The sequence below is a fragment of the Mytilus galloprovincialis genome, chromosome 5, assembly GCF_965363235.1.
Source record: "Mytilus galloprovincialis chromosome 5, xbMytGall1.hap1.1, whole genome shotgun sequence".
NCBI lineage: Eukaryota > Metazoa > Mollusca > Bivalvia > Mytilida > Mytilidae > Mytilus > Mytilus galloprovincialis.
In genome coordinates this window covers 80,738,080-80,764,369 of record NC_134842.1, presented here as the reverse complement: position 1 = coordinate 80,764,369, position 26,290 = coordinate 80,738,080, and the positions used below count along the sequence as shown (strand labels likewise).

Here is a 26,290-nt window from a genome sequence, read left to right as displayed (position 1 = left end):
CCAACCAGTGGCTGCGTAACAACAATGTTCGGTGTGAACTTAGATACAAGGACGCCACCATCGTAATTCACTACGATCCTTGATGTATTTTGACCACAGGTATTATCATTTTATCTTTAAAACTTAAGATATGAATGTGCATATAATAGAATAGAATAGCATATTTTTATTTCTAAAATTACAGGGCCCGTAAACATCACAATGTAAATGTAATAAAATAATAATATTGTGCTTATAAATTTATATAAAATATCACATCATATTTATTCTCTTTCAAGCCCCCTCTACCATGTCTATACTCATTAGTCTATAGTAATAGACCTGTTAATGAGATGTGCTCAGGACTCATGCATGAGGGGATTAATTGGAGGGGGTACCTTCATGACTATTAACGAGGATAAAAATTCTTGCCAAACGTTGTTAACAGTAATTTTTGTTCCACGATGATAAAATTTTCACTTTCTTTTAGCTGTTAAAAAAAATAGACATATTGTCACAATAGTCAATTTTTTTCCAAAAATAATGGTAACGATTTGAGTCCTCTTACAGTAAAACCTTTATCGATTTTACGCTAATGGTAGCAGAAAATGATTGTTTGACGCATGACATTTAAGGGCATTCATACCCTCATGCATTTTCAGTGATGTTGATCTGTCCATCACGTGTATAGCTCTAGATAGCTAAAAATTAAGTGTTTATAAAACATGAATAAATTTGAACACCTATCCTGTCCACCTCAGAAAGTTTGTTTTACAGCAATAGGTTCTGGAAATGCTAAAGGCCCTAGACGTTCAGAGATTATTAGGACAAAATTTGCACTTTAACTAATAGTAATAGTTATACAATTACTAGTGAAAACAAAATCTTGACTTTGAACAAAGATCATTAATTTTCTATTGAATATTATCATTATTTCCTTCAACATGTTCAATTGAGGTATACATTTAGACCTCAATTGAACATAACATAGTGGCTTCAATTGAACATGTTGAAAGAAATGTTGTTACACAACACACCTATCTTTTGAAATTTGCACCACTTATCCAGAGAATATGTGCTGCTGGAACACTGTTGAACTATTGACGACATACAGCAATCACTTATCCATTGTGGCATCAGATATTGTACATTAAAAAAAGTCAGGGATGCTACTTAAACAAGTGATTCAGTTTTCACCTATTTCAGTGATTTTTTGTATTCAGTTATCACCTATTTAAGTGATTTTGGTGGGTTTTTTTTATCTTCAAATGTTAACTTTTCCATAATTTTCCTACATAAATCAATTATCCCTTTATCTTTGGATATCAATTTCACCAGTGCGCTAAAGCTTTTAAAAGTACCCTTGGAAATTGTTCTGTAATCAAATATTCATTAACTACTCTTACTATCAGACAAAGGTCAACACTATTAGGTGACCTGATTGGTTTTCTTTAGAATTAGAATGATTTATTTTAAGGTTTATTTGTCCTGATCTGCAAATTATTCCAGTTTTTGCATATTCTAATAAACTGTAAAAACTGGCAGGCTTATCAAGCAACTGACAATTTCTGCATGTACATAGTTGTTTTTTCAATGGAATTCTGGTCTTTTTACCAATAAAAAAATCATGTTTGTGGGAAAAATATCCAAAAAATGTTATAAACACTTATTGAAGTGATTAAATTTTAACTTCTCAAATTACTTGTTTCAGTGATTTTGAAAAGTCTGTGCGAAAATTTTAAATATTTCACAGCCAAAATCACTCAAAGAAGTGATTTTGAAATCACTTGTTTAAGTACCACCCCTGACTGATTAAAATTAAAATGTAATGTCAAAATTTTCCAGCAACCTTTGTGATGTCCAGATATAGTAGACAAATAGTGATTTTTGAAAACAAAACAATATGTATGTAACTCACTTCCATGTCTTAGGCATGCATATAAAAACAAATTATAAAAAAAAATATTTAAAATTAGTACACATATATATCCCAATTTCAACAATTTAATGTCTCATTTCAATGATGTTAGGAATCTAAACGTTATTTGAAAGGTCGTATAATTTACCTTAATTTAGGATAGACTTGAAGAGTCGAAATGAGGAATGTGTTAAAGAGACAACAACTGTAACATTAAGAGCAGATGTATTACACAAAACATTTTGTATAGCATGTATAGTACATGTACATGTCGGGAGCCTGTAATTCAGTGGTTGTCGTTTGTTTATGTGTATTTGTTTTTCTATCATTTTTTTTACATAAATAAGGTCTTTAGATTTCTCGTTTGAATTGTTTTACTTTGTCTTATCGGGGTCTTTTATAGCTGACTATGCGGTATGGGCTTTGCTCATTGTTGAAGGCTGTATCTTCTTTTTTATATGTATATCTTGAGTGTGTTATTTTTTGTTTAGCCCCATACCAAAAATCTGTTCATGCCATAGTTCTCCCAGTGTCAATAAAAGTCAGTAAAACATACACAAGAACATGTGTTAGACAACATGTACATGTATAAACCCAGCAAACTATTTTACAACCAAATCATTTTTGAAAAGCCATAAAACAAGATAGCATGTTAGTTGTTAACCTTTTTATTCAGCCGTGTATTTCAGGGTCACAGAACTTTAAATTTAATTACCTTTTTCGTAAACAACGCCTTGTCAATATTAATAAACAAATTTAAAATCCATAAATATCCCCAGGATTTAAATCGGTTCTTTGTTCACTGACATACTGGGAGTGAATTTGGACTGAATAGTCTACTGTTATTTATGTCGTAGAAAAATTCACTTCTTACATGAAGGTGTTAATGTAATCGTTCAAGCTCAAATTTATTTATTAGGAAAAGTTAGCATTATTATTTGGTAAGTTTGACATTTTTTTCCTCTTAGATTTAAATTTGAAGTTCAGATTGTTAAAAAAAAATTTCAATGGGTTATTTTTACTGTTAAATATAGTTGACATATTCCAGATGAATTCCATATAAGTGTTGTTTTCATTTTTGGCTTTAATCTGTTTTGAAAATAAAAAGATGCAGACATGATAAGCATAATAAATATACATGTATGTCTGCTCCAAGCCTATATAATACAGTGTTTATAATTTATTTCTTTTTGCCTGTCAAAAAAAATTATGAATTATTTAGTATAAATCAGGTTAGGAGCCTCTTGCATAATTTTTTAGTCTTGTATGATTTTTAATTTTAGTTTCTTGTGTTTAATTCGGAGTTAAGCAGTCAGGGGACTTACTTAAATGAGTGATTTTCTAAATCACTGGTTTAAGTAACATTATTTCCATAAAAGTTGGGAGTAAGAGTTGTCTTTCTTTAATAATCACCTATTTAAGTAGTACAAATTAATCACTAGAAGAATGATTTAATCTTATTGTAGCTTTAAATATAGAATACAAATGATCCAGGGACTAATTATGTTTCTAAACTTATCTGAACCAACATCTGTGTTGTCTAGGATGACCAGGTCATTTGATGACCTTGTACTGAATCTAGGATAATGACATTAAAATCACTTGTTTAAGTATCATACCTCAATTACCTTCCCAAAAATCACTTATTTAAGTATCATTATTTTAATAACCCCCACTAATTTCAACCCCCCTCCAGGTTCGGGAGTTTCTTCCTACATTGAAGACCCATTGGTAAAATTCTGTTGTTGTCTGCTCTGTGGTTGGGTTGTTGTCTCTTTGACACATTCCCCATTTCCATTCTCAATTTTATTGGTTATATTATTTTAATAGTTTCAACCAGGGCCTTTATAAAGCGAATAATATAATTTTGGGTTTGCTCATTGTTGAAGGCTGTACATTAACCTGTAGCAGTTTAACTCCTTTATATTATAGTTTAAAGCTTGTCATTGGTTTTGAAGGATGGTGGTTTCATGTAATCATAGCACATCTCCTTTATTTAAATTTGAGATTCTTATGTCTAATGAGAAATAGAACTATGCAGCAAAGATCCAGGATATTTGCCCTACATAAGTGTGAACATTTCTTTTCCTATGAGAATAAAGCAAGACTTTCTGTTTAAATGGGTCTAAACATATATGTACATAATACAGTTATTACAACTAAAAAAAATCTATACTTCAATGGTCATACAAAGGTTTAAGTGTTTCTTTACACCTTCAAAGTTTCCTATACATATAAAGTTCTTCACACTATGAGTGATATATTTTATCTACAAGACGATAAAACTTTCAGAATATTTGCCAATATTGTACATTGAACTGTAATATCAGATTTTTCTGTATGAAGTCAGATTGTATATATAAGGATTAAAAGGCTTATTATTATCTTTCTCCACAAAATACCTGTAAACTGGTACCTTAGTACTATTTTTTATTTTATCTTTCTCCATTACAGACATGTAAACTGGTACCTACTTTTTATATTGTATAAAATACCACAAGATTTTTAATATTGAATTTTTTATCAAATATATTTCCTGACCTGAACATTTGGCTAATATAAGTTGTTTGATAATATGTTTTCAGCTATTGTTACCATGATAGTAACTATTGAGACCCTATATGTTTTGTATATCAAAGAATTTAATTAACCCTTCTTTTTACTTTTATTAAAAATTATGGATTGCATTGGAAATGATATAAATTTCTATTTTAAATCTCTCACTTAGAGAAGGTTAGGTGCTCACGTACACAGTCATAACAGTATGAGAAATTCATTGGAAAGTTTGTGATTATTTTCAAAGTGTGTAGTTTACTTTTTGATGTACTTTAGTTTGATCTTTCTTACTCCTGCTTATTCCTTGACCGCCATGGAATAGTACAATATTACTGAAAGTGGCTTAAACACCAATTTATCAATTAACCAATTTAGACTGGTCATTTTAAATTGGAACATTTTTAATTTAGGCTGGGACTAAGACTGGTAATTTTAAATTGGAACAGTTTTAATTTAGGCTGGGACTAAGACTGGTCATTTTAAATTGGAACAGTTTTAATTTAGGCTGGGATTAAGACTGCTTTAATTTAGGCTGGGACTAAGACTGGTTATTTAAGTTTGGAACAGTTTTAATTTAGGCTGGGACTAAGACTGGTCATTTTAAATTGGAACAGTTTTAATTTAGGCTGGGACTAAGACTGGTCATTTTAAATTGGAACCGTTTTAATTTAGGCTGGGATTAAGACTGGTCATTTTAAATTGGAACAGTTTTAATTTAGGCTGGGACTAAGACTGGTCATTTTAAATTGGAACAGTTTTAATTTAGGCTGGAATTAAGACTGGTCATTTTAAATTGGAACAGTTTTAATTTAGGCTGGGACTAAGACTGGTCATTTTAAATTGGAACAGTTTTAATTTAGGCTGGGACTAAGACTGGTCATTTTGAATTGGAACAGTTTTAATTTAGGCTGGGACTTAGACTGGTCATTTTGAATTGGAACAGTTTTAATTTAGGCTGGGACTAAGACTGGTCATTTTAAATTGGAACAGTTTTAATTTTGGCTGGGACTAAGACTGGTCATTTTGAATTGGAACAGTTTTAATTTAGGCTGGGACTAAGACTGATCATTTTGAATTGGAACAGTTTTAATTTAGGCTGGGACTTAGACTGGTCATTTTGAATTGGAACAGTTTTAATTTAGGCTGGGACTAAGACTGGTCATTTTAAATTGGAACAGTTTTAATTTTGGCTGGGACTAAGACTGGTCATTTTGAATTGGAACAGTTTTAATTTAGGCTGGGACTAAGACTGGTCATTTTGAATTGGAACAGTTTTAATTTAGGCTGGGACTAAGACTGGTCATTTTGAATTGGAACAGTTTTAATTTAGGCTGGGACTAAGACTGGTCATTTTAAATTGGAACAGTTTTAATTTAGGCTGGGACTAAGACTGGTCATTTTTAAATTGGAACAGTTTTAATTTAGGCTGGGACTAAGACTGGTCATTTTAAATTGGAACAGTTTTAATTTAGGCTGGGACTAAGACTGGTCATTTTAAATTGGAACAGTTTTAATTCAGACTTGAACTAAGACTGGTCATTTTAAATTGGAACAGTTTTAATTTAGGCTGGGACTAAGACAAGGAGTTATATATATTGGTCTCAGTGTAGGGTTAAGTTATATATATTGGTCTCAGGGTAGGGTTAACATTAGAGTGAGTAGATCCATAGTTAAATAAGTTACAGATAGATATTTAATTTGATTCTAGTTGATTATAACAGGGGGAGGGATTTTGTGGAATGGGATAAGAAGTTTGATCATAGTGATGCGAGTTATCTCCCTTTTCTATACAGAGCTCATGTGTATGCAATGGTATTATATAACCCTTATTTAGAACAAACTTTTATTTGTACTGTTTTATTGCGTTGGGTGTAACTTTTTATTTTGTTATCTTTTTAATACATGATCTAGTACTAATTCACATGGTACATTGAAATTGATTTAAACTTTGTTCTGAACGTTTGACCTCATTGACAAATGTAACATGAATACTGATTTAATTATGCTCATTTATTAGGTAAACAATTTTATACAATTTTATATTTGCAAAACTTTAAATCAATGCTAATGGAATTATCATACTGTTATAAATAATTTAGTTTGTATTGGTCTTTATCTATTTATTAAATATTTTCAAATTGTATAAATGATGTTTAAATGGGAAGAGATTGAATTATATCAATTAACTGAATTTTATTGGGTACTTATGTGTTTAAAGTTCATAATTGTGATTTAGAAAAAAAATATTTAAAAGAGGGTTTGCAGAAAGGGGTGTTATCCTGAATTATAAAAATAGAGCGCTTTTCCAGATTTTCAAAAAATATTATTCATTAGTTAGAAACTAATGGACAAAATTTTGTTGTTATTGTATATGTGTACCCATCGTATAAATTAAATTTTAATAAAAAAAGATAAATTGAAAGAAGTTTTAAAACTGTTCTATTTGTTTGTCTGCAATATAGGTACATTTGTTGTACATGTTATGATGTACTAATATTATATATATATCACTTGAATTTACATTTAGAAATTCAGATGCTATAAATTTATTTTTACTTTAAGTTAACTTAAATTAGCATACAAGATTAAAATTTATAGTAAAGACAGTTTGTTTGAACTTTTACAATGAGATTTTATTGTTTAAGTGTTCGCTTTTAAAGCAAGTTTACATTGGACGTTTTGTTAAATTTTCAATAAAACTTGGTTGAAAACTTATTACTTAACTTTTATTGTCATGTTGAGTTAAAAGGCCCAGTATTGTGTCGCTATCATTACCAACCCACACTTATTATACTACTGTATTATTAGAAGGTTTGAAATTTTGATAATTATTATGTGAGTATACATGCATCTAGACTAGCCATATTTTGTCAAATTTAGATCCATTTGTCTGATCTGTGTGGTGAAATTTTGTTTAATATATTGATAGAAATAAGTTTATTTATAATGTAAATTTTAACTGTTTGATATTTGAAAATTCAATTTAGAATTGTGAAAAGATTTCAAATGGTATTGTCTTACATGTCTGAGTTCTAATTCAGATCTTTACTTTTTTGTTAGAATTTTAAATATGTCTTCTTTCATGGACATTTTATTTATTTTTGTATTAGGATTTTCCCTCAGCATGATCAATGCAGGACTGCAGGTGTCAAAGTTGTGGTACACATTTTTATACTGAATAAAACAGAATAAAAACTTCAATTGGACAACAACCCAACAACTTCAGTTAGAAAAGAGTTATCATAGGCAGATCTAGGGGCTCCAGGCTTCATAGTCCCCCTCTTAGGGCAGTCATTGCCCCTCCCCCTATAACTATTATACCACAATGTTTATTGAAATTATAAAATCTCAAGTTTAAATAACTTTTTTGTGATGATAAACCTTAATTACTTTGATATAAAGTTATTGTAAAGCCATTTAAGTATTCAGCAGTGTTCATCCAGAATTTGTTAAAAAAAATGGTCACTTTTATCAAGATATCACAGTAGAAAATTCATAAGAAACTGGAAAGCAAGAAAATTTTACATCATAACTGAATTTCAAGAATTGAGATCAATCTAACCACAAGTTGATCATAAAAAAATAATCAATACCCATCCCGGGATGAATGGTCTATGTTTCTAAGTATATCTTGGGAATAATGTCTGAACCAGTACCCTAAATCTACTTTTCTCAAGTTTACATTCATAGTTAATATTGTCTAATCAGGTGGCAACATACATGAGTCTGAAATTCAAGTTAGAATAAGAAACAGTATCACACTGTTCATACTGTATTTATAGATTCTTCAAATTCCAGTCATCTTTTGTTAATGGTATTAATTTTATTACAGCAAATTCAATGAAATCACAACTTGATTTTTTTTTCTCAAGGAACCCATACTGACTGATACAGTTTTAGTATTAATATAATCTCTAAATAAAAGCAAGAGTGAATTAGCTGGATCATGCGTAGAAACATTAATAACCTATCTATAGCTAACTGTTTTAGAGTTCAATTTTTATGGTTTTAATTTGTCTTTAGAATAATAAGTGTTCATTGTTGTTAGTTATAATTTCATGGAGGGCTACTACAAGATCAATGCAGAAAATAAACAAAACAATAGACCAGAAAAAGTTCTGCATTTACTGATTGATTGATTGTTGGTTGCTTAATGTCCAGTGGCAAATATTTCATGTATATTCAGGATGAGAACAAGTTCACAATAAATACAATAGGTAGATTGATACAATAGAGGCCATCAGGGATGATGGTCGGGGAAATTTGGACTGCCACTGGAAAATGAGGGTATATTGGATAGGGACAGAAATTTTGCCTTGCAACAGGCCACCTAAGGACCCCTCAAAGAGTTGTTTCAAGGGTTCTTAACGTGCAAAGAGCGTTCTGCATTTACAGTACAATAAATAAATACATACAATAATATATACCTGAAACTTCTTCGCTTCAAGATAGATTGAGTAGTGTGAGATTAATGTGAAGTAATATTATATAAGTTCATGGCATTCAAGAACAGACATACAGGTGTAAACTTCAATTGGCAATGCAGTATTATGTACATGTAGTGCATGTTATAAGGAAAAGGAAAAAATCAACCATAATTGCATTCTATTAACTTTTCAAAGAGTTGTTGTGTAAGCTCTTTAATGTTCAAAGCACATTATTACAGGCTCCCATCACGAAGCTTTATAAACATAAAGTTGAGATGGTTTAAATGTATTATAATTGATGCACTAATCCTGGATTTTTAAATGTCTGACTGTTTTTTCTAAGTTGACGTAATATGTTGATCTATGTACTAACGAAATATTGACACTAATTCTTACTTTGCATATAAATTGAAAATTAAAACAAAAATGAATTTCAATTATTTTAATGAAAAGCAAATTGTAATTGATATAAAATGATAAATATTATATATATTTGTGTGAGAAATTTCATGAAAATCAATTTATTGATAAAGGAAAAAAATAACTTTTTCCAATAATATTCTCTCTTTATTTGTAGATGTTGAATAGAAGACTGGTGAAAGGAAATAAAATGGTGTGAAAAGTCATCAAGTGAAACATCTACATAATATATATTTAATTGACTAAAGTAACAACGATTTTCAATCAGTTCTTAGAAAATTGAAAATTCAAACTCCGGACATTAAGGTTTTACTAATCATGACTTAATGATGCTTACATTTTAGTATGTTTTATCAAAAGAATTTAAATTTGATCTTAAATTGAATTTTTGTGAACCTTTATGTAAAACAGTGTAAATTTTTATTTTTGTACGGGATAACTCAGGAAGTATGGCTACTAAAACTACACGAAATGTGAGCGGGAGAGGAGGTGTGCGTCCCCTCGGCTCTATTAAACACAATACAGGAAATGACCGAATACCCAAACTTCCATCTTTTACCAAATCTGCAGAGAAAAGTAAAATGGAGAACGTTGGAATTCATGGGAATGCTATGAATGTGCCGCCACCTAAAGCTAAAGAGGATGTTAAGCCAAAAACACAATCAGCAAAGTCAGATTCAAGTTCTAGTACAAAATCTGTGGAAAATATGGTAGATAAAAAAGAACTGCAAGACGCAAAGGTTTGTGTAGTTATATGATATATAGTATGAATCACTTCCATACTTCAGAAATAAAATACACATTATTGTTTTTTCTTGATTTTACAATTAATTAATGAGAGGGGGTAGGAGGGGTCCTCAGATCCTGAAATCCCGGGCTAAAAAAACACCTGATCCAGAAATCCCGGGCTTAAAAACATGAAATCCCGAGGTCCTGAAATTCAAAAAAAAGAATTCCCGGATCCCGAAAGGATCAATCCCGAAATTCCGAGCTTAAAGACACCCGATCCCGGAGTCCCAATAAAGGTCATATCCCCCCTCATTAATGTTTTGTCTGTTCATCTTTTAGCATTGTAAAATCACATGTTACATATAAATACAATGGCAGAAATAGAAATTCATATTTAAAAGATTGATAGACATTATGTAAAAGATAAAAAAGCTAGCAATAAGTCACAAAATGCAGAGAAACTATGAGAATATTAACATGATTTAGTACCTGACTTTACTGAGTCAAATTTTGTTTTGATTTTGGGGCTTCCCACTTTTTAAAAAGATTAAATCAAAGACATTATGATTAAGGCAGATGATGAAGACTGAGACATCAATTAAGTTAAAATTCAATGGATTTAAAGATAATGTCTCCATCGTTTTATCTGCAAGTTATACAGTCAGGGGTACTACTTGTACAAGTGTATTTTATTTACTTGAAGAAGTAAAAAAAAATATACACATATCAGTAAATAAATAATGTTTGAATAATCTCCCCTTAATTTTCTAAAAAATTTACTTGTATAAGTAAATTTTTCTTACAATCCCACAAAAATCCTCAAGTTTTGAAATGTAAAATCATGCCTTTAAGCAGGTTTGCTCAAATTTTTTCATTAAAGTTCAATGTTTCATCTCATTAATTCATCAAAGAAACTGATTGAGCAAAGATCTTGTCTATTTGTGCAAGGCAATCAAAAATTGCTCCTTTGGGGCTTGTAAATGAGCAGTGTTATGAAGATAACAGACAAATGGGATTGTCATGGTCCATGAAATTACACTTAAATGATTAGTAAAGACATCTGTAAAGGGTACACAATTTAAAATTCTATTAGAGCAAAGAAATCTTAAGAATTCAAGAAAAGAAGAAAGGATGATTTTTTTACTTATACAAGTAAAAAATTCTGAATGCCTAAGGGACATAACTAAGCCAATTTTTTTTTACCTATACAAGTAAATAAAATTCACTTGTATAAGTATCCTACAAATTTACTTATATGTGTATATTTTTTTTTACTTCTTCAAGTAAATAAAATACACTTGTACAAGTAGTACCCCTGACTGTTATAGTTCTGGTACAGTTCTCCTTAGGGCTTTTTAGTGTCATGGTAATGTAATGCTATAGTTTCTAGAAATTTCCAAGGACAACACTTTTGGGACATCTGTTATAACTTATACATGTTATATGACAATGTATGAGTCCAAACTATATTTAGAAATTTGTTTTATTAAAATAGCCATTTAGACTCTTACATGTCTAAGTACTTAGGACTCTTATAATGAAATTAAAACTAAGTGGTGAAGGGTTTGTTTCACTTTTATTGGGCTATTTTATGTTTTGTTGATAATTTTTCATGAGGTTTCATCAGATTGTCATTTGCCTTGTATAAAGTTGGTTTAAATTTTGATTTTGACAAGAAAGTTAATAATGCTCTTCCGTCCAAATCATGCAATTAACCCCTAGTGAACCTCTTTCAATCAGAATATTATTTTAATTAGATTAAAGAGGGTGTACAAATAAATAAATAAGATCAGTGTAAACATGTTCTTTATACAAAAGGAGTATTAACTTAAATACTTAATTATACAATAGAATTCTAAATCTGTTGGTGTTCTAAATATTAACCTGTAAACCCCCAGTCACTGATCAGGGTCTGTTAAAGTATTATGTGGTAATGTATTGGATCACAACCCGCCTTAGAGGGGCTAATTTTGGATCAATTATAAGTAAAAAACATAATTCCAGTTCTCATTGTTTACATAACAGAAAAAAACTTCTGTTTGTAAATGTTGTAGACTTGACCATTAATGTATTATGAACAACTTTAATCATTTTAAAATTGAGAATGGAAATACATGGGTAATGTGTCAAAGTAAATACAACATTTTGACCAAAGAGCAAAATACAACAGGAGGCCACCAATGCCAATGGGTCTTCAAAACAGCAAGAAAATCCTGCACTCTAAGATGTTCTTCAGCTAGCCCCTAAACAAAAATGTGCAATTACTGATCATGATAGACATGATACTAAATATTATATAGATACCAAAGTTTTGGAAGCAAAAGATAAATCAACACCTTCAAGTGAGTTATTTGATCAAAATGAACATCAATCCATTCCTAGATGTACACAGAAACACATGATGAGCTCCCGAATGATATCCCCCACCCCATCCTAATTCCCCACCAAAGTCAAATAGAGATGAAAAAATGCCAAGTCCATGCTTTTGTAAGAGAAACCCATTTTTACATTCTAATTAACATAAACTGAAATCAAGGTGCACAATTCTTAACAAGATTGAAAGATTTTAAAATTCTTTTTTAAGTTTTCATAAATCATTGACCTGTTTTGAGTCTTTCAATTTTTGTCCTCTATTATTAAAGATTTGGTAGAAATCTATGAAATATTTATTTCTCATAAAAAAAAACTCAAATTGGGAAAAAGATTTTGCTGATATTTCTTTGTTAACATCCTTCACTCTGTCAGTAAATTATATGAAATGGATCTATACCAAATTTTATTCATACATATTTGACTTTCATAAAAGTTTCTACATGACTTTCAGACAAATAGGTGATCTATAAATTTGAATAATGCACGATTTATTTTTGGAAAAAATTTACCATAAATGTCACATCACCATAAATCGAAATAAAAACGGTAAACAAACTTAGTGAAAAGAAGATAAAAGGAAAATGTCTAGGAGACATTTAAATGGCACTCAAGATGAAATACCAAATAAACCTTTTCACAGGAGATTGATTTACAAATATTGGCAGATAGATGAGTAAACAAACTTATTATAGAAACCTGATCGAGATACATGTAAATGATTTTAATCTTTTAACTTGTTTAAATCTTGCGTAAGATGATTGCTTGTGAAACTAATGCAATACAAAATTTATGACATGCGTTTGTTTGGTTTTGCCCAAATTTTTACAGCAAATGTTTCAAAATTTAATGGTTAATTGATTTTGACAGTTTTTTTTTAAGATGGTTGCTCTTCTGTAGAGAAAAATCTATACTCCAAATAATAAGTTCATTCAACGTAAGAATGTGAAGAACCTAACAGTTTCATTGATTGTACCTTGGCTTGAAACTTAACAACAATGTTTACTTGATTAAAAGTTTGAGATCATTGGAACTGCCTACAATAAAGGCAGGAAATGACGTGACTATTTCATTAGCACCAAATTGCAATCAATGGGTTTTTGTTGGTGGAAAATTTCCAAAATTTCAAGATTCAATTTTCAATGATTTTACGTTTACGCAAGTCATTCTAGTTTGTACTGACCTTTGTCTTTTTAAGAAGGCAAACAATCAATAGGGTTAAATTCATTGTGAAAATCTCTTTACACTCTTTACAAAAAAATGTTAACACTCCTTTTACTGCTGTTCTTCATCTCAAAATACCAAACACATTGTAAGTTGTAACAGTGAGGCTTTCAAGGGAGCTACTCCCAAGGATGAATGAAGAATAGAAATGTGGTCACTTTTGGTTTAGCTGGTTTGTTGCAAGGCTTGATTTCTGTCCCTATTTGGTAGACCCCTCATTTTCTAGTGGTAGTCCAAATGTGTCCTCCCTTAATCTGTTAACCCCTAATATAGGACCTACTATTTGTAAGTTTATTTTGTCTTGAACTTGCATGAAATATTTGCTACTGGAATTTTAGTTTTCTTCCAGGTTTCATTTGGTTTTATTTTGGCTCTTTTAGACTATGATTGCTGGATGCAGTCCTGGAAAGTCTATATATAAATCTTCATGAAGGTTACATGGGAATAATAAAATGTGGTTACATTATGCAAATTTTAAACAGCTTTGTAATATTGTGATTGGTTTAGTTTTCATGATTGTCTTTAATTAATGGTTTTAACTTTTAGGCAAGAGAGAAAGATTTGTTAAAGAAAATAGCTGAACTACAAAAAATTATAGAAGAACTGAAAGAACAGATTATAGAAAAAGATCAAACTATTAATGGTCTAGAAAATCAATTAAGAGAACAGGTATGTGGACTCTTTTTTGAATGGTTTTACACTAGTAATTTTTTGGAGCCCTAAGTTATAGCTTGCGGTGTGAGCCAAGGCTCTGTGTTGAAGACTGTACCTTGACCTATAATGGATTACTTTTATAAATTGTGACTTAGATGGAAAGTTGTCTCATCATGATTGGCACTCATACCACATCTTCTTATATCTATCTACCTGAAAGTATAAAAAAAAAGATGTGGTTTGATTGCCAATTATAAATCTCTCCACAATAAAACAAATGACAAAGAAGTTATCAGGTAGAGGTCACTGTACATGTGTACGTCCTTCGACAATGAGTAAAACCCATACTGCATAGTCAGCTATAAAGGACACTGAAATAACAAATTTTAAACAATTGAAACGAGAAAACTAACGATACAAAACTAAAAACGAAAAGCAAATATGATAAACAGCAGCAAACGGCAAACACTGAATTATATAATTCCAGGCCCCTGACTTGGGGACAGGCAAAACTCTTTTCTTCACAGCTATAAAATAATTTCAAAAAATACATGTTTCTTATAGCAGCATATATTAGTCTTATTTAGTTATGACTGAAATGATTGATGTATGTGTATTGCATATTTGTATTAGCCATTCAAATAAATCATAAAATTTAAAAACCAACTTAGTAATTTTTAAATAAAAAGACATTAATTTAGGTGAATCATGCCATAATCCTTTTACTACGAACCTCTATATATGTAAAAAGTTAAAATTTAAAAAAAAAGTTATTTAAACATGTAGATAAAGTGTTGGACTCGTAAAGTTATAACTGAAAATGATATGCCTTCCTGACAATTTACAATTTGTATTTTATTTATTCAGGTTTTTATATTTATATTTATTTCATTTCTTTGTATATTGTTGATTTATTAAGATATTTCAGACAGAAATTAGAGAAAGTTACATCACCAAAAACTACACAAAACAGGCTATTATCTAAACTTGGAATTATTTTTCATTATGGAATTTGCATAATTTCTTGTGTTTGAAATTTTTAATAAATTCCATGTTTATTATGTATTATAATGTTTTGAGCAGTGCATACCACTTTCCATACAATGTATTTTGTATAGATAGTGTTGTGCGCGGCACAGTGCATTCTATTGAAAAAGTGCTATATTTTTTGTAATAGAAAGTGTTGTGCGCAGCATAGAACATTATAATACAGAATAAACATGGAATTTATTAAAAATTTCAATTACAAGAAATAATGCAAATTCCATAATTAAAAATAATTCCAAGTTTAAATAATAGCCTGTTTCAAGGACATTTACATTTTATGAATTTCAATACAGAGTAAAAATGCAGCTTAATGGCGCATGATAAAAATTACATCGCAGGAGAAGTTTGCAATAGGAAATTGATTGATGGATCAATGTGCATTCAGTAAACATCATGTTATTACAGTACTCAATTGTTTTATGATGCATATTCAATCCATGCAAGTAACCTAAAAAATCAGGATAAATGTTTTTTACTTTTTAATAAATAAAATGAATACATGAAATAATTGTAGGTTAAAACAATAAATTCTTATTTTCTCTTAGGAACAAACTTATAAAGACAAATTAGATGAAGAAAAACAACTACACAGCAATACAAAGAACAGTCTAGAGAGTTTACGAAAGGAATTAGAGGCCAGTAAGGAGGAGAATAAACGCATAGCAAAACGCAATGAGGAACTATTGAACAAATTCAAAAATGAGGTAAAACAGGAAGTAACATTTACAAATGCACTATTTACATACGTTGAATTCAATTTGAAATTAATCTGAGTTTTTTTTAATGTGAAAAATGTGACACCACTCACTCTCTGATACTGTGGATTCATTATTATTCGTGGGATACCAATTTTTGTGGATTTCGTGGGTAAAGTTGAACTACGAATTTAAATGTTCAACAAATTACAAACTATCCGTATATCTATCTGTATACAGACTTTGGCAATATCACAAAATCATATATCCACTAACATACAATATTTTCTCAAACCACGAAAATTGGAATCCATGAAAATAAATTAATCCACAGTATCAGATACACCTGCAGAAAATATTTCTTTGTTAGTCATGTAAAAATCGCAATTTTAAATCTTAAGAATAATTTCCGAATTCATAATGATTTAAGCATTCTAATCAGAGCTGTGTATATGAAAGGACATCGGAGTTCCCCTACATAAATATCTTATGTTGCATGTATCAATGCAAATTTACGATATTCCAATTTTACAGATGGATGAAAAATTAAAAGATATTACAGATTTGAAGGACAAGGAATTAGCGTTACGAGACGAAAAGCTCAACAGACTGAAAAAACAAATGGCTGACGCATTAAAAGGAAACTCATGGTAACAATTATAAGTTTAGTCACTGAAATAGAACATTTTTTCACCATTTTATGTTGTATCTTTTATGGAATTACATACAGAATAGAACAGATATAGGTCAATATATTGGCTTCACATTAGTGACCATCAAATCACCAAATAATGGCAACAACTCTTCAAATACAGTTCTGTTATTCCAGATTCTAATGCAACATTGTTTGTAACTTTAGTTATGATTGGGTAAAGTCACCAATTTTCATGGCAGCAATTCACAATTGATGCTATAACTATGTCTGTGCAATCTCAGACAAAGTATGCCACATTTTTAGTGTGTGATTTGACAATGTTTTCTGTCAGTTTCATTAGAATTGAGATAACAATATTGCATTTTTAGCTGCACCTGCATCAATTTGTGATTTGATGGTTGCATGTACCAGTTTATTTGCTCCGCTAACTAAAACTTAAAACCAGAAAACTTAATTTGTGACCATCAAATCACCAATTGATGCTGTGGGAGCTTAAAGTACAATACAGTTGTCTCCTAAGTAGAGGTTTTAAATCAAAAACAAAAATCTGTGATTTGAATAGCAGCTATGTGCTTTTTAATTTGCAGTCATCAACTCTTTTTGAAGTAAATTTTAGAATAATTTTATTTACAGGGAAAGACAACAGCAATTAGAGGAATTAACAAAAGAGTTGGCACGGTTACAAGAGGAATGTGACACACTTAGGATGAAACTAAAATCTTTTAAATCGAAGGTGAGTTCAGAGGTCATATGAAAATTTGCTGAGTATACAAACTTCTTTACATAAAAACTGAAATTATTTCAATAATGTGTCCTCAATGTAAATGAAATACTTGTCATTAGAATTTCAGCAAACAACAGTAACTTCATCATTAAAAATCATAGGAAAGTTTGAAGGTCACAGAAGCTTTCATATTGACATGAGTTAAACTTTCAAATTACAATTAAGTAAGTTTACTTGTCAGACCAAAAAATTACCACTTCAAAATTTTTAAAGTTAGCTATTCTAGAAAAAGAAACCAAGGTAAAGGTATAGGGTGACATCACATCAATGATTTAAATGGTATAATTGTTTAAAACTAACAGTTAAAGTAGAACTCATTATAAAGGTACTAAGTATTTATTTAAAGAAACAAAATAAAATAACACATATGACACTAGACAGATAATTTTTATTATAATAAATCAACATTCATTGTTGTATATGGTTACAGATGTTCATCTTTCTTCATGGATTTCTTCTACTGATCTGTTCTATCGATGTTATTTGACTCTGTCATTTGGCATTTCGGATATAAGCATACTCCGCTTTATTGCATAGTTTTGTCTGATAAATAGGCTATGCAAATAACCGGAATCTACTGTACTTATCAATACTAATTTTAAAAATTTTTGAAAATAAAGAAAAAGTTACTGTAACAATTTTTTGAAGTCCATATTTTAATGTGTCTATTACATTCAAATAAATTCAGTATCTTGAAAAATTAAAGGATTGAATAGGTATAGGAAGATGTGGTGTGAGTGCCAATAAGACAACATTCCATCCAAGTAACAATTTATAAAAGTAAATCATTATAGGTCAAGGTATGGCCTTCAACACAGAGCCTTGGCTCACACCAAACAGCAACCTATAAAGGGCCCCAAAATTACTAGTGTAAAACCACTCAAACAGGAAAATTAAAAAAATTATATGTAATGGGAGATAACTCTAGAGATTTATTTTTTTATAAATTTGTATTTAATTCTCTAGGCAAAATTAAAAACTTTATATTGAACATACAAACAATTAAGGACTTTGTGCCATAATTGAACAAATAAAAAAAAAAGGTCTAGGAATTTTAATGCTAAATTTATTACCGGATTTTTTAAATGAATAGAAAATGAAAAACAATTATGTACAGTAAGAATATGATACAAATGTATAAGCCATACAAAAAAAAGAGCATAAATTAATTTTAAAATTGAACATACGTTTTTTTTTTGGTTCAATTTATATTTCAACCGTTTAAGATTGATAATAAATGATTTTTCTAGGGATCTTGCAGTAATTGTAGCAAATTGTCATTAAAAAACGAGGAACTTCAGAAAGATAATAAAGAGAAAGAAAAATTAGTAAAAGACTTAAAAGGATTATTGACAAAATTTGAATCTCAATTAAAACAACAAGAGCAGTTGATGCTATTGGTAGAAGATTCTAAAGGGATCAAGTCAACAAAATTAAAATAAAACAAAGGTATATGTTTGGAGTGGCTTACCATACATATTTATATCAGTATACCATTTTCTTCTAATATTCTAGACTTTTTAATAAATCTGTCATTTTATGGCACATTTTCACATACATTTTGGTGTTTTTTGGTATCCTTGGGTTGCTGTCTCAATGATGTATACCCCACATTTCCTATTATCTGTACCATCAACAGTTATTCTCCTTTTCACCATTTTGTATAAAACAGAGTTGTCTTTCTTTAGGGAATACACTTTTTGTGCACATGTTTTCTTTTTGATAGCAAGAAAGAATGATAAAAAAATATTTATAAGTTTTGGTAGTTTAATTTGTATTGAGTGTCTGGTCCTTAATATATTTTTGATAACAGATGATGTGTACATTAGTTTTATCTATATTAGTTTATCTCTTAAGTCAAAATATAACAATTTAGACATTAGATTATATTTATCTTAAAATTGATTTAGCGTTCATAAACTTTACAGATTTTTGCAATTTCTATCTGCACATTTTCATTCTATTCTAATAATATTTTTCTTTATATAATATAGTTTTGCATGACCTACAGTGTTCTCCCCAGGATTTTTGGATAGCGCTGTGGTAAGCGCGTGATTTTCGACAATTCTCAGTAACTTTGTCGCGGCGCACGGTTGGTTTGTAATTGATTTGTTATGTGTTTTTCTTATATAATGCTATTGATGTTTTCTCTTGTAATGATGTCCTCATCATGCTCATGGATGTTACCCCTTTGTTTGCTAATGTTATTGTCTGGATATAGACATGATAGAAGAAAAGTCTTTTTGTCTCCATTGTAAATACATATAATCCTCATATCATCTGTCTATAAAACCCAAGGAGAAGTCTTTTCCATGGTGGGTCTATACCAGACTGCCTAGATGTGAAGATTTCTTATCACTAACAGGTGATGTTGCAGAACATGTAGGACCAACAATAAAGTCATTGTCAGCTTCTGTGAGAAAGTTTTCAATGACAAGATTGGTAATTTTTACATTTACTTTTAGTAACATTTCTAGCAAAGTACAACTTTTCAATAAAAATGAGTATAGTATTTCAAAGGAAAAAATGAAATTGCCCTTTTAATAATATTCAAATCTTATCAAAGACTTGCTTAAAAAAAAGGCTAAAATATTCCAATTATGAATATGAAAGAAATCCTTTAAAAATATTTTAAAGAGATTTTTTTATTTCAAAGGTGAATTACCAATCAAATACATTATGTATGCCAATTGAAACAACTACCACCTTTAAAGATTTTGTTTGATAATTTTATAAACATTTGAATACATGCCACCAGATAAGTTTGTCAAGATTTGACAATACTTCTTTTAGGTCTTTCCCTCCCAAATTATCTCCCTTACTGGCTGACATAACTTCCTGTTTACACCTGTGTCTTTTTTTAGCATTAAATACTATTCCTTATCCAAGCCATCCTCTGTTTACATTAAATTTAAAGCAATATTTAATTAAGATATATTGATGATTGGTTGACAAATATCGATATTTTATATATATTTATACAAAATTTTCGTTTTGTTTTATTGCCTTATCCATTTGAAAAAGAGCAATGTATGGTCAAGTAATCGTAAAATACGGGCTTATAATGAATCCCTTGATAACAGGGGTGCTTCTTTCAAGCAATACAGGTTCGACAGTTCGGTTGTAAACGCAAAAAAAGTAATGATATAATCGTAGATGGTTCAAAAAATGGTCGAGACAACGTTGTCAGAGAAGGGGGTAAAACTTCCCTTATATAATTTAGAAATGAACTTTTCAGCACCCGAGACATGTATTATATGTCTCTGTTAGCACTGTCCATTCCTTTCATACGTTTCGGCATCTTTATAAAGCGAAAAAATGTAGCAGTGTTCTGTTAACCTTACGACGTTTAACTTTGCTTCACCCAAGCTGGACATCGAGAAAGTGAATTTCTCAAGTCTAGTATCAGCTTGGGGTTTGTTTTTCTAATCATATCCTCTTAATTGTTTTCAAAGGGTAAAATTCATTACTGTAGAATTGCTGATTAAACAGGTATTAGTTCGATTGGGTGATAATTATTAAATACTTCAAAGACTAGCTCATTGAAGCCAATTTGATCGTTGTTAAAATCTGTTTGTTCAAAGTTCGTTAAACAAGTTTGTGAATGTCGTTGGGAAATGCGGTCAATTTATTTCTTCTCATTTCATTCATATATGCCTCTATATATTCATTAAATAGATGTCAATGTTGAAATCTTTGTTTATTTTGATCTCTCAACGACGCCATTTTGTAAAATTTATTAGACTGGTCCCGCGGAGTTACTGTAATACAACGGAAATAATTCTTTCAAAAATCGTTAACCAGTCAATCACGTGATCCGAAAAGAAAAATAAGCGGGAAATTTTAAAAAATACGAAAAAATATAGCGACGCGGTTGAACGGGATAGCGACGCGGTCAGTGCAATAGGACAGCGGGAAATTGAAATAGCGCTGAAAATCGCGGCGCTAAAACGGCCTGGGGAGAACACTGACCTAATAAGTATGTAAGCAATGACTGGAATATTTTTTATTGTATTCTTAAAAGGTAGGAAATCACTTTGTTTTTAAATTTTCATCATGATCTACTTTTAAAATATTTTAAAAAAAATGTGCTTTTAAGAAAATGGAGAAATTACTTATTACCAATCAGGCATGATTTTTTGGGGTTATTTACTTTAACTTTTAAAAGTTCTTTTATGCTGACATGATTTTTTGCTCACCTGGCCCAAAGGTCCTAGTGAGCATTTCTCATCATTTCGTGGCCGGCGTCCAGTGTCGTCTGTTAACTTTTACAAAAATCTTCTCTTTAGAAACTGCAGGGCCTAATTCAACCATACTTGGCCACAATCATCATTGGGGTATCTAGTGTAAAAATGTGTTTGATGACCTGGCCTGCCCACCAAAATGGCCACCTTTTCTAAAAATTGAACATAGGGGTAAAATGTAGATTTTGGCTTATATCTTAAAAACCAAAGCATTTAGAGCAAATCTGACTGGGTTAAAAGTTATCATCAGGCCAAGATCTATCTGCCCTGAAATTTTCAAAAGTATCAAACAACCCGTTGTTGAGTTGCTGCCCCTTAATTGGTAATTTGAGGAAATTTGCACAATTTTTCATAATTTTTTTGTAATCTTTTACAAAAGTCTTCTGAAACAATTGCATTATTTTATGTATGAATGAAGAATTGTATATAAAATATCAGATGAGTGACACAGGCTCCTTGAAGTCTCTAGTTATAAAGATACTTTTTGTCTTTTTTATTAAATTTTTGACACATTGACATTTCTGAAGAAAAAAAATGTTCTTGTAGTAAACAGTAAATTACTGAAACACATCTGATCTAGTTTCATATTTGAACAGCATATTCTGAATATAAATGTACAAGTTGATTTGAAATTCGATATGCAATATTTCCAGAACAGGCAAATATACATAGGGGTGCCCACTTCACCCCTTTTAAATAGGATTAATCCCAATCCAGGGTATTTGAAAATTTGTTAATACTATTTGTGCATATTTATAGAAATTGTGCTCTTAAAAAGTTTAAATTGTGGCATTGCATAATTATGCTGTTGTGTGTGGGTAAATCTTTAACACAATTTCATATTATTTAACACAGCTATTCCCAATTTCCTGTTAGCAATGACTCCTAGCTCTTTGTTCCAATTAATCTAGCTTCTTAACCTATATATGTTCTGCTAGTGTGAATTATTAACAGCTGTATATAAGTTAATGTAGCACACTTTTAGTGTCTATTTAAGGTGGTACCCAACACTTTCACTAAAACTAATTCGGCTCGTTTAATTTTGATAAAATTGGTCAAAGTTTTTTACTTTGACCCTTTAACAAAAATATAAAAATTTCAAAAGTTTTGAACCAACCGTTTTGTCAGAAAAATTACACTGGTTATATAGCAGTTTGACAAACACCAATTTTGATCATTGAGAAGCTTAAAATTCCCTTAACAACACAACGTAATTAAAACGTTTAGCTGATTTTACAGAGTTATCTCCCAGAGTTTTCACCAAAAAGTATACAGATCATTTGACCATCATAAGAAACAACTACATAAAGTTTCATGAAATTTGGATAAGTCGTTCTCAAGTTACGGTGCGACATGTTTACGCCGGACAGACGGACAGACGGACGGACACCGGACATTTGTATACCATAATACGTCCCGTCAAAATTTTGACGGGCGTATAAAAATCAAAAGAAAAATGGTGTCATTATAATGACTAATATTTGTTCTATTTACGACTACACCAAATCTGAACAACAAATAGTACATCTCATAACCATACTGAGAAAGATTCTGATCACATGTTAAATTCATTCTTCTTATAATAACTAATATACAGCAACACAATTCCTTTTTCTGACAACCTATCCAAAATAAAGAGCAATTATAATTGTTATTAAGGTGGTACCCAACACTTTCCCTAAAATTAATTTGGCTCGTTTAATTTTCATAAAATTTTGACAAGGTATTTACTTTGACCCTTTGACAAAAATATAAAAAATTCAAAAATTTTGAACCAACCATTTTATCAGAAAAATTACACTGGTTATATAGCAGTTTGACAAACACCAATTTTGATCATTGAGAAGCTTAAAATTCCCTTAACAACACAACGTAATTAAAACGTTTAGCTGATTTTACAGAGTTATCTCCCTGTAGTGTTAGGTACCACCTTAAAGAGAGGCAAAAGATACTAACGGAACATTCAAACTCTGTATTCAAAAATAAACTGACAAGGCCATATGCATGGATAAATAAAAAAAAATCAACAGACAAACAAACAAACAAACAACAGTACACAAAACACAACATAGAAAACTAAAGACTGAGTAACTTGAACCCTCCCAAGTCTTTGGGTGATCCCTGGTTCTCCAGAGGGGTAAGTAGATCCTGCTTCACATGTAGTACCTGTCACAAATTGTCAGAGACAAACCTTTTGGCTTAATCTTATTTTAATAAAAATGACCTATAGTTGTTAATGTCTGTGTCATTTTTGTCTTTTGTGGATATTTGTCTCATTGGCAGTCATACCACATCTTCTTTTTTATAATTCTAAAATACTGTGGATTTTTCAGATTTCAGTTAAATGTAATTTAATATTATTATGTAGAATTTATATTAAAATGACCTTGTTTTTTTGTATTTCTATTTCTAGGGATCCTGTCCAAATTGCAGTGACTCCAATGGTAAACTTGAAAGACTTTTTATTGAGTGCAAAGACAAAGACAAAACAATTAAAGATCTGAAAATTCTAGTGACTAAATTTGAAAAACAACTTAATCAGCAAGATGTTTTACTGAAAAACTTGGGTGAAAGCAAAGGTCATAAGGTCAACTATAAACCATAGTTAATAGCTGTTATATATATTTTTGAATTATTGTATGTGATACAATGTGCATGCAATGAACAGTTTGTGAAAGGTTTAATTGAAGGAAGAAGTACTTGTTATGTTTGTATGCAGTATTATATAATGAGCAAAGATATTAGCAAAATGTTCAGGAAATATTATAAGAATATTTAATACTATCATTGTAATTCATTATCATTCATTGATCAAAATAATAAAATGTGTTCTTGGTCTTTGACAGATCAAGAAATGCGAAGGGAAGTCTTTATCATTGACACCTATCATTATTTTTATAAATATTATATAAAAAGTTGATGAAATAAGCCTTATTTCTGAATCTGATTTTGATGATGAAATTGAACAGGTTTCTGTTATCTGCATTTTATTATCAAATATTTAATTGAACAACTTGTTATTGAGATACAATTTTTATTTGATGTTTTTTTGTGGATGTTGGAAAAATTGTATTTTACATGGATATTTGATTTCCTGGTTTTGCTAAATAGATAAAGGAAGATGTGGTATGAGTGCCAATGAGACAACTCTCCATCCAAATGACAATTTATAAAAGTAAACCATTATAGGTAAAGGTACGGTCTTCAACACGGAGCCTTGGCTCACACCGAACAAAAAGCTATAAAGGGCCCCAAAATTACTAGCTATATATATATAGTGTAAAACCATTCAAACTGGAAAACCAACGGTCTGGTTTTGCTAAAGTCTGCATAAATATAAAAAATTATAGAAAATTAGTAATCTGTGAATATTTTAATTGGTCTTTTTTCTATACACAAGTAAATTGTCATCTTGGGAATTCAAAACTTCAGTCAATCTAGTACTGGCAATTGAAACTTTTAGTTGTACATATATTGTTAAATGCAGTGTACAGTGTACATGACAGAAGGATAACAGATTTACAGATAGAGAATAGAGGGGTTAATTTTTTGTATTTCATATTTTCATATTTTAGAATTATGCATATAATGCATTCATAGCCAATTAGTTTGTAGAAATGTTTTCTGTATGTTAATATCAGAATGAATCAAGAACAAAGATTTAGTACAGTTATTTGGTTGTCATTAGTACATGTAATATCATTTATTATTTTACTTTGTCAGTCTTGTGCTTTTTTATGAGTATGTAACAATGATATTTTCTACGCCTACAATAGTAGAGTGCAATTTTGTTCTCTGGTCTCTTTCATCCCTCTGTCCTATATCAGGTAAAAGTTGTGAGCTTTTTTAATTACATGTCTAATTATAGTTTTGGTCCCAAGTTTACTGTTCACTGAACAAGGAAAATTGATTTATAAAGCAGGGCATTTGAGATCTATGAATACAAAATACCTGTTCATTTTAATATTAAAAAGAGTTATGGAACTTGTTAAAAAAAAGCATAATAGAGTTTTCCATGGTTAAATTAAATTGCACTCTTTAGATTTTCAGTTAAGAATCAGATTGTTGAGTTTAGTTATCTATTTCATTTAGGGTTGCTAGGCATTAATGTGTCAAATTGAGTAATGTATAATGTCACAATTGCCTTTAAAAGTGCCTGTGCCATCTATTTCTTTGTACATCTCTGATAAACTCATGTGCCAAAATTTGTGCCTCAAAATTTCTCATATTAGTACACTCAGATATACCAAAGGCTACTCGGTTGGCCATAGCTGAAAAATATCACAGAATGTTAGCAAAACTGTATTTGTGTGTTTTTGCTGTAGTTAAGACACAGTTAACATTTCATTTATAGAATTCTTAGTTGAATTTTTTTTCTACTGAATCAATGTACACAAAATTTATGATAGAATTGCATGTTCTATGTGTATGATGTATGTAAGGAAAATAAAGAATGTTTGTCATATATACATTAAAAAAGAATGTAAGCTCTTATAATTGCGATAATTATATTTCTAAAATGCATTATTCGTCATAAATATAACCTCATAATAATTTCAAAATTTACAGTAAACTTAACTTGTGAAGT

The 26,290-nt window shown here is 30.1% G+C and overlaps 1 protein-coding gene across 3 annotated transcripts; it reads left to right on the top strand.

Annotated features, from left to right (window-relative positions):
• Positions 1-9: 9 nt before the first annotated feature.
• LOC143076488 (uncharacterized) lies at positions 10-26,031 on the top strand. 3 transcript variants are annotated; one of them, XM_076252295.1, is made up of 8 exons: positions 2,696-2,838; positions 9,458-10,040; positions 14,170-14,292; positions 15,870-16,028; positions 16,554-16,669; positions 17,308-17,407; positions 18,709-18,907; positions 24,116-24,250. In XM_076252295.1, the coding sequence occupies exons 2-7, from the start codon at positions 9,750-9,752 to the stop codon at positions 18,898-18,900; spliced, it is 981 nt and encodes a 326-aa protein (XP_076108410.1). In that variant the 5' UTR covers positions 2,696-2,838; positions 9,458-9,749; the 3' UTR covers positions 18,901-18,907; positions 24,116-24,250. The 3 variants fall into 3 exon arrangements, with proteins under 3 accessions (XP_076108409.1, XP_076108410.1, XP_076108408.1); XM_076252294.1 differs by lacking the exons at positions 2,696-2,838; positions 18,709-18,907 and adding an exon at positions 10-99 and having other exon boundaries at positions 24,116-26,031; XM_076252293.1 differs by lacking the exon at positions 18,709-18,907 and having other exon boundaries at positions 2,697-2,838; positions 24,116-26,031.
• The last annotated feature ends 259 nt before the right edge of the window (positions 26,032-26,290 follow it).

Bases quoted from the DNA above. Each gene is read 5' to 3' on its own strand.
- LOC143076488 (XM_076252294.1), top strand. From the start codon at position 9,750: ATGGCTACTAAAACTACACGAAATGTGAGCGGGAGAGGAGGTGTGCGT. The intron at 14,293-15,869 runs GTATGTGGACTC...ATTTTCTCTTAG, and splicing joins AAAATCAATTAAGAGAACAG to GAACAAACTTATAAAGACAA. The intron at 16,670-17,307 runs GTAACAATTATA...TTTTATTTACAG, and splicing joins GCATTAAAAGGAAACTCATG to GGAAAGACAACAGCAATTAG.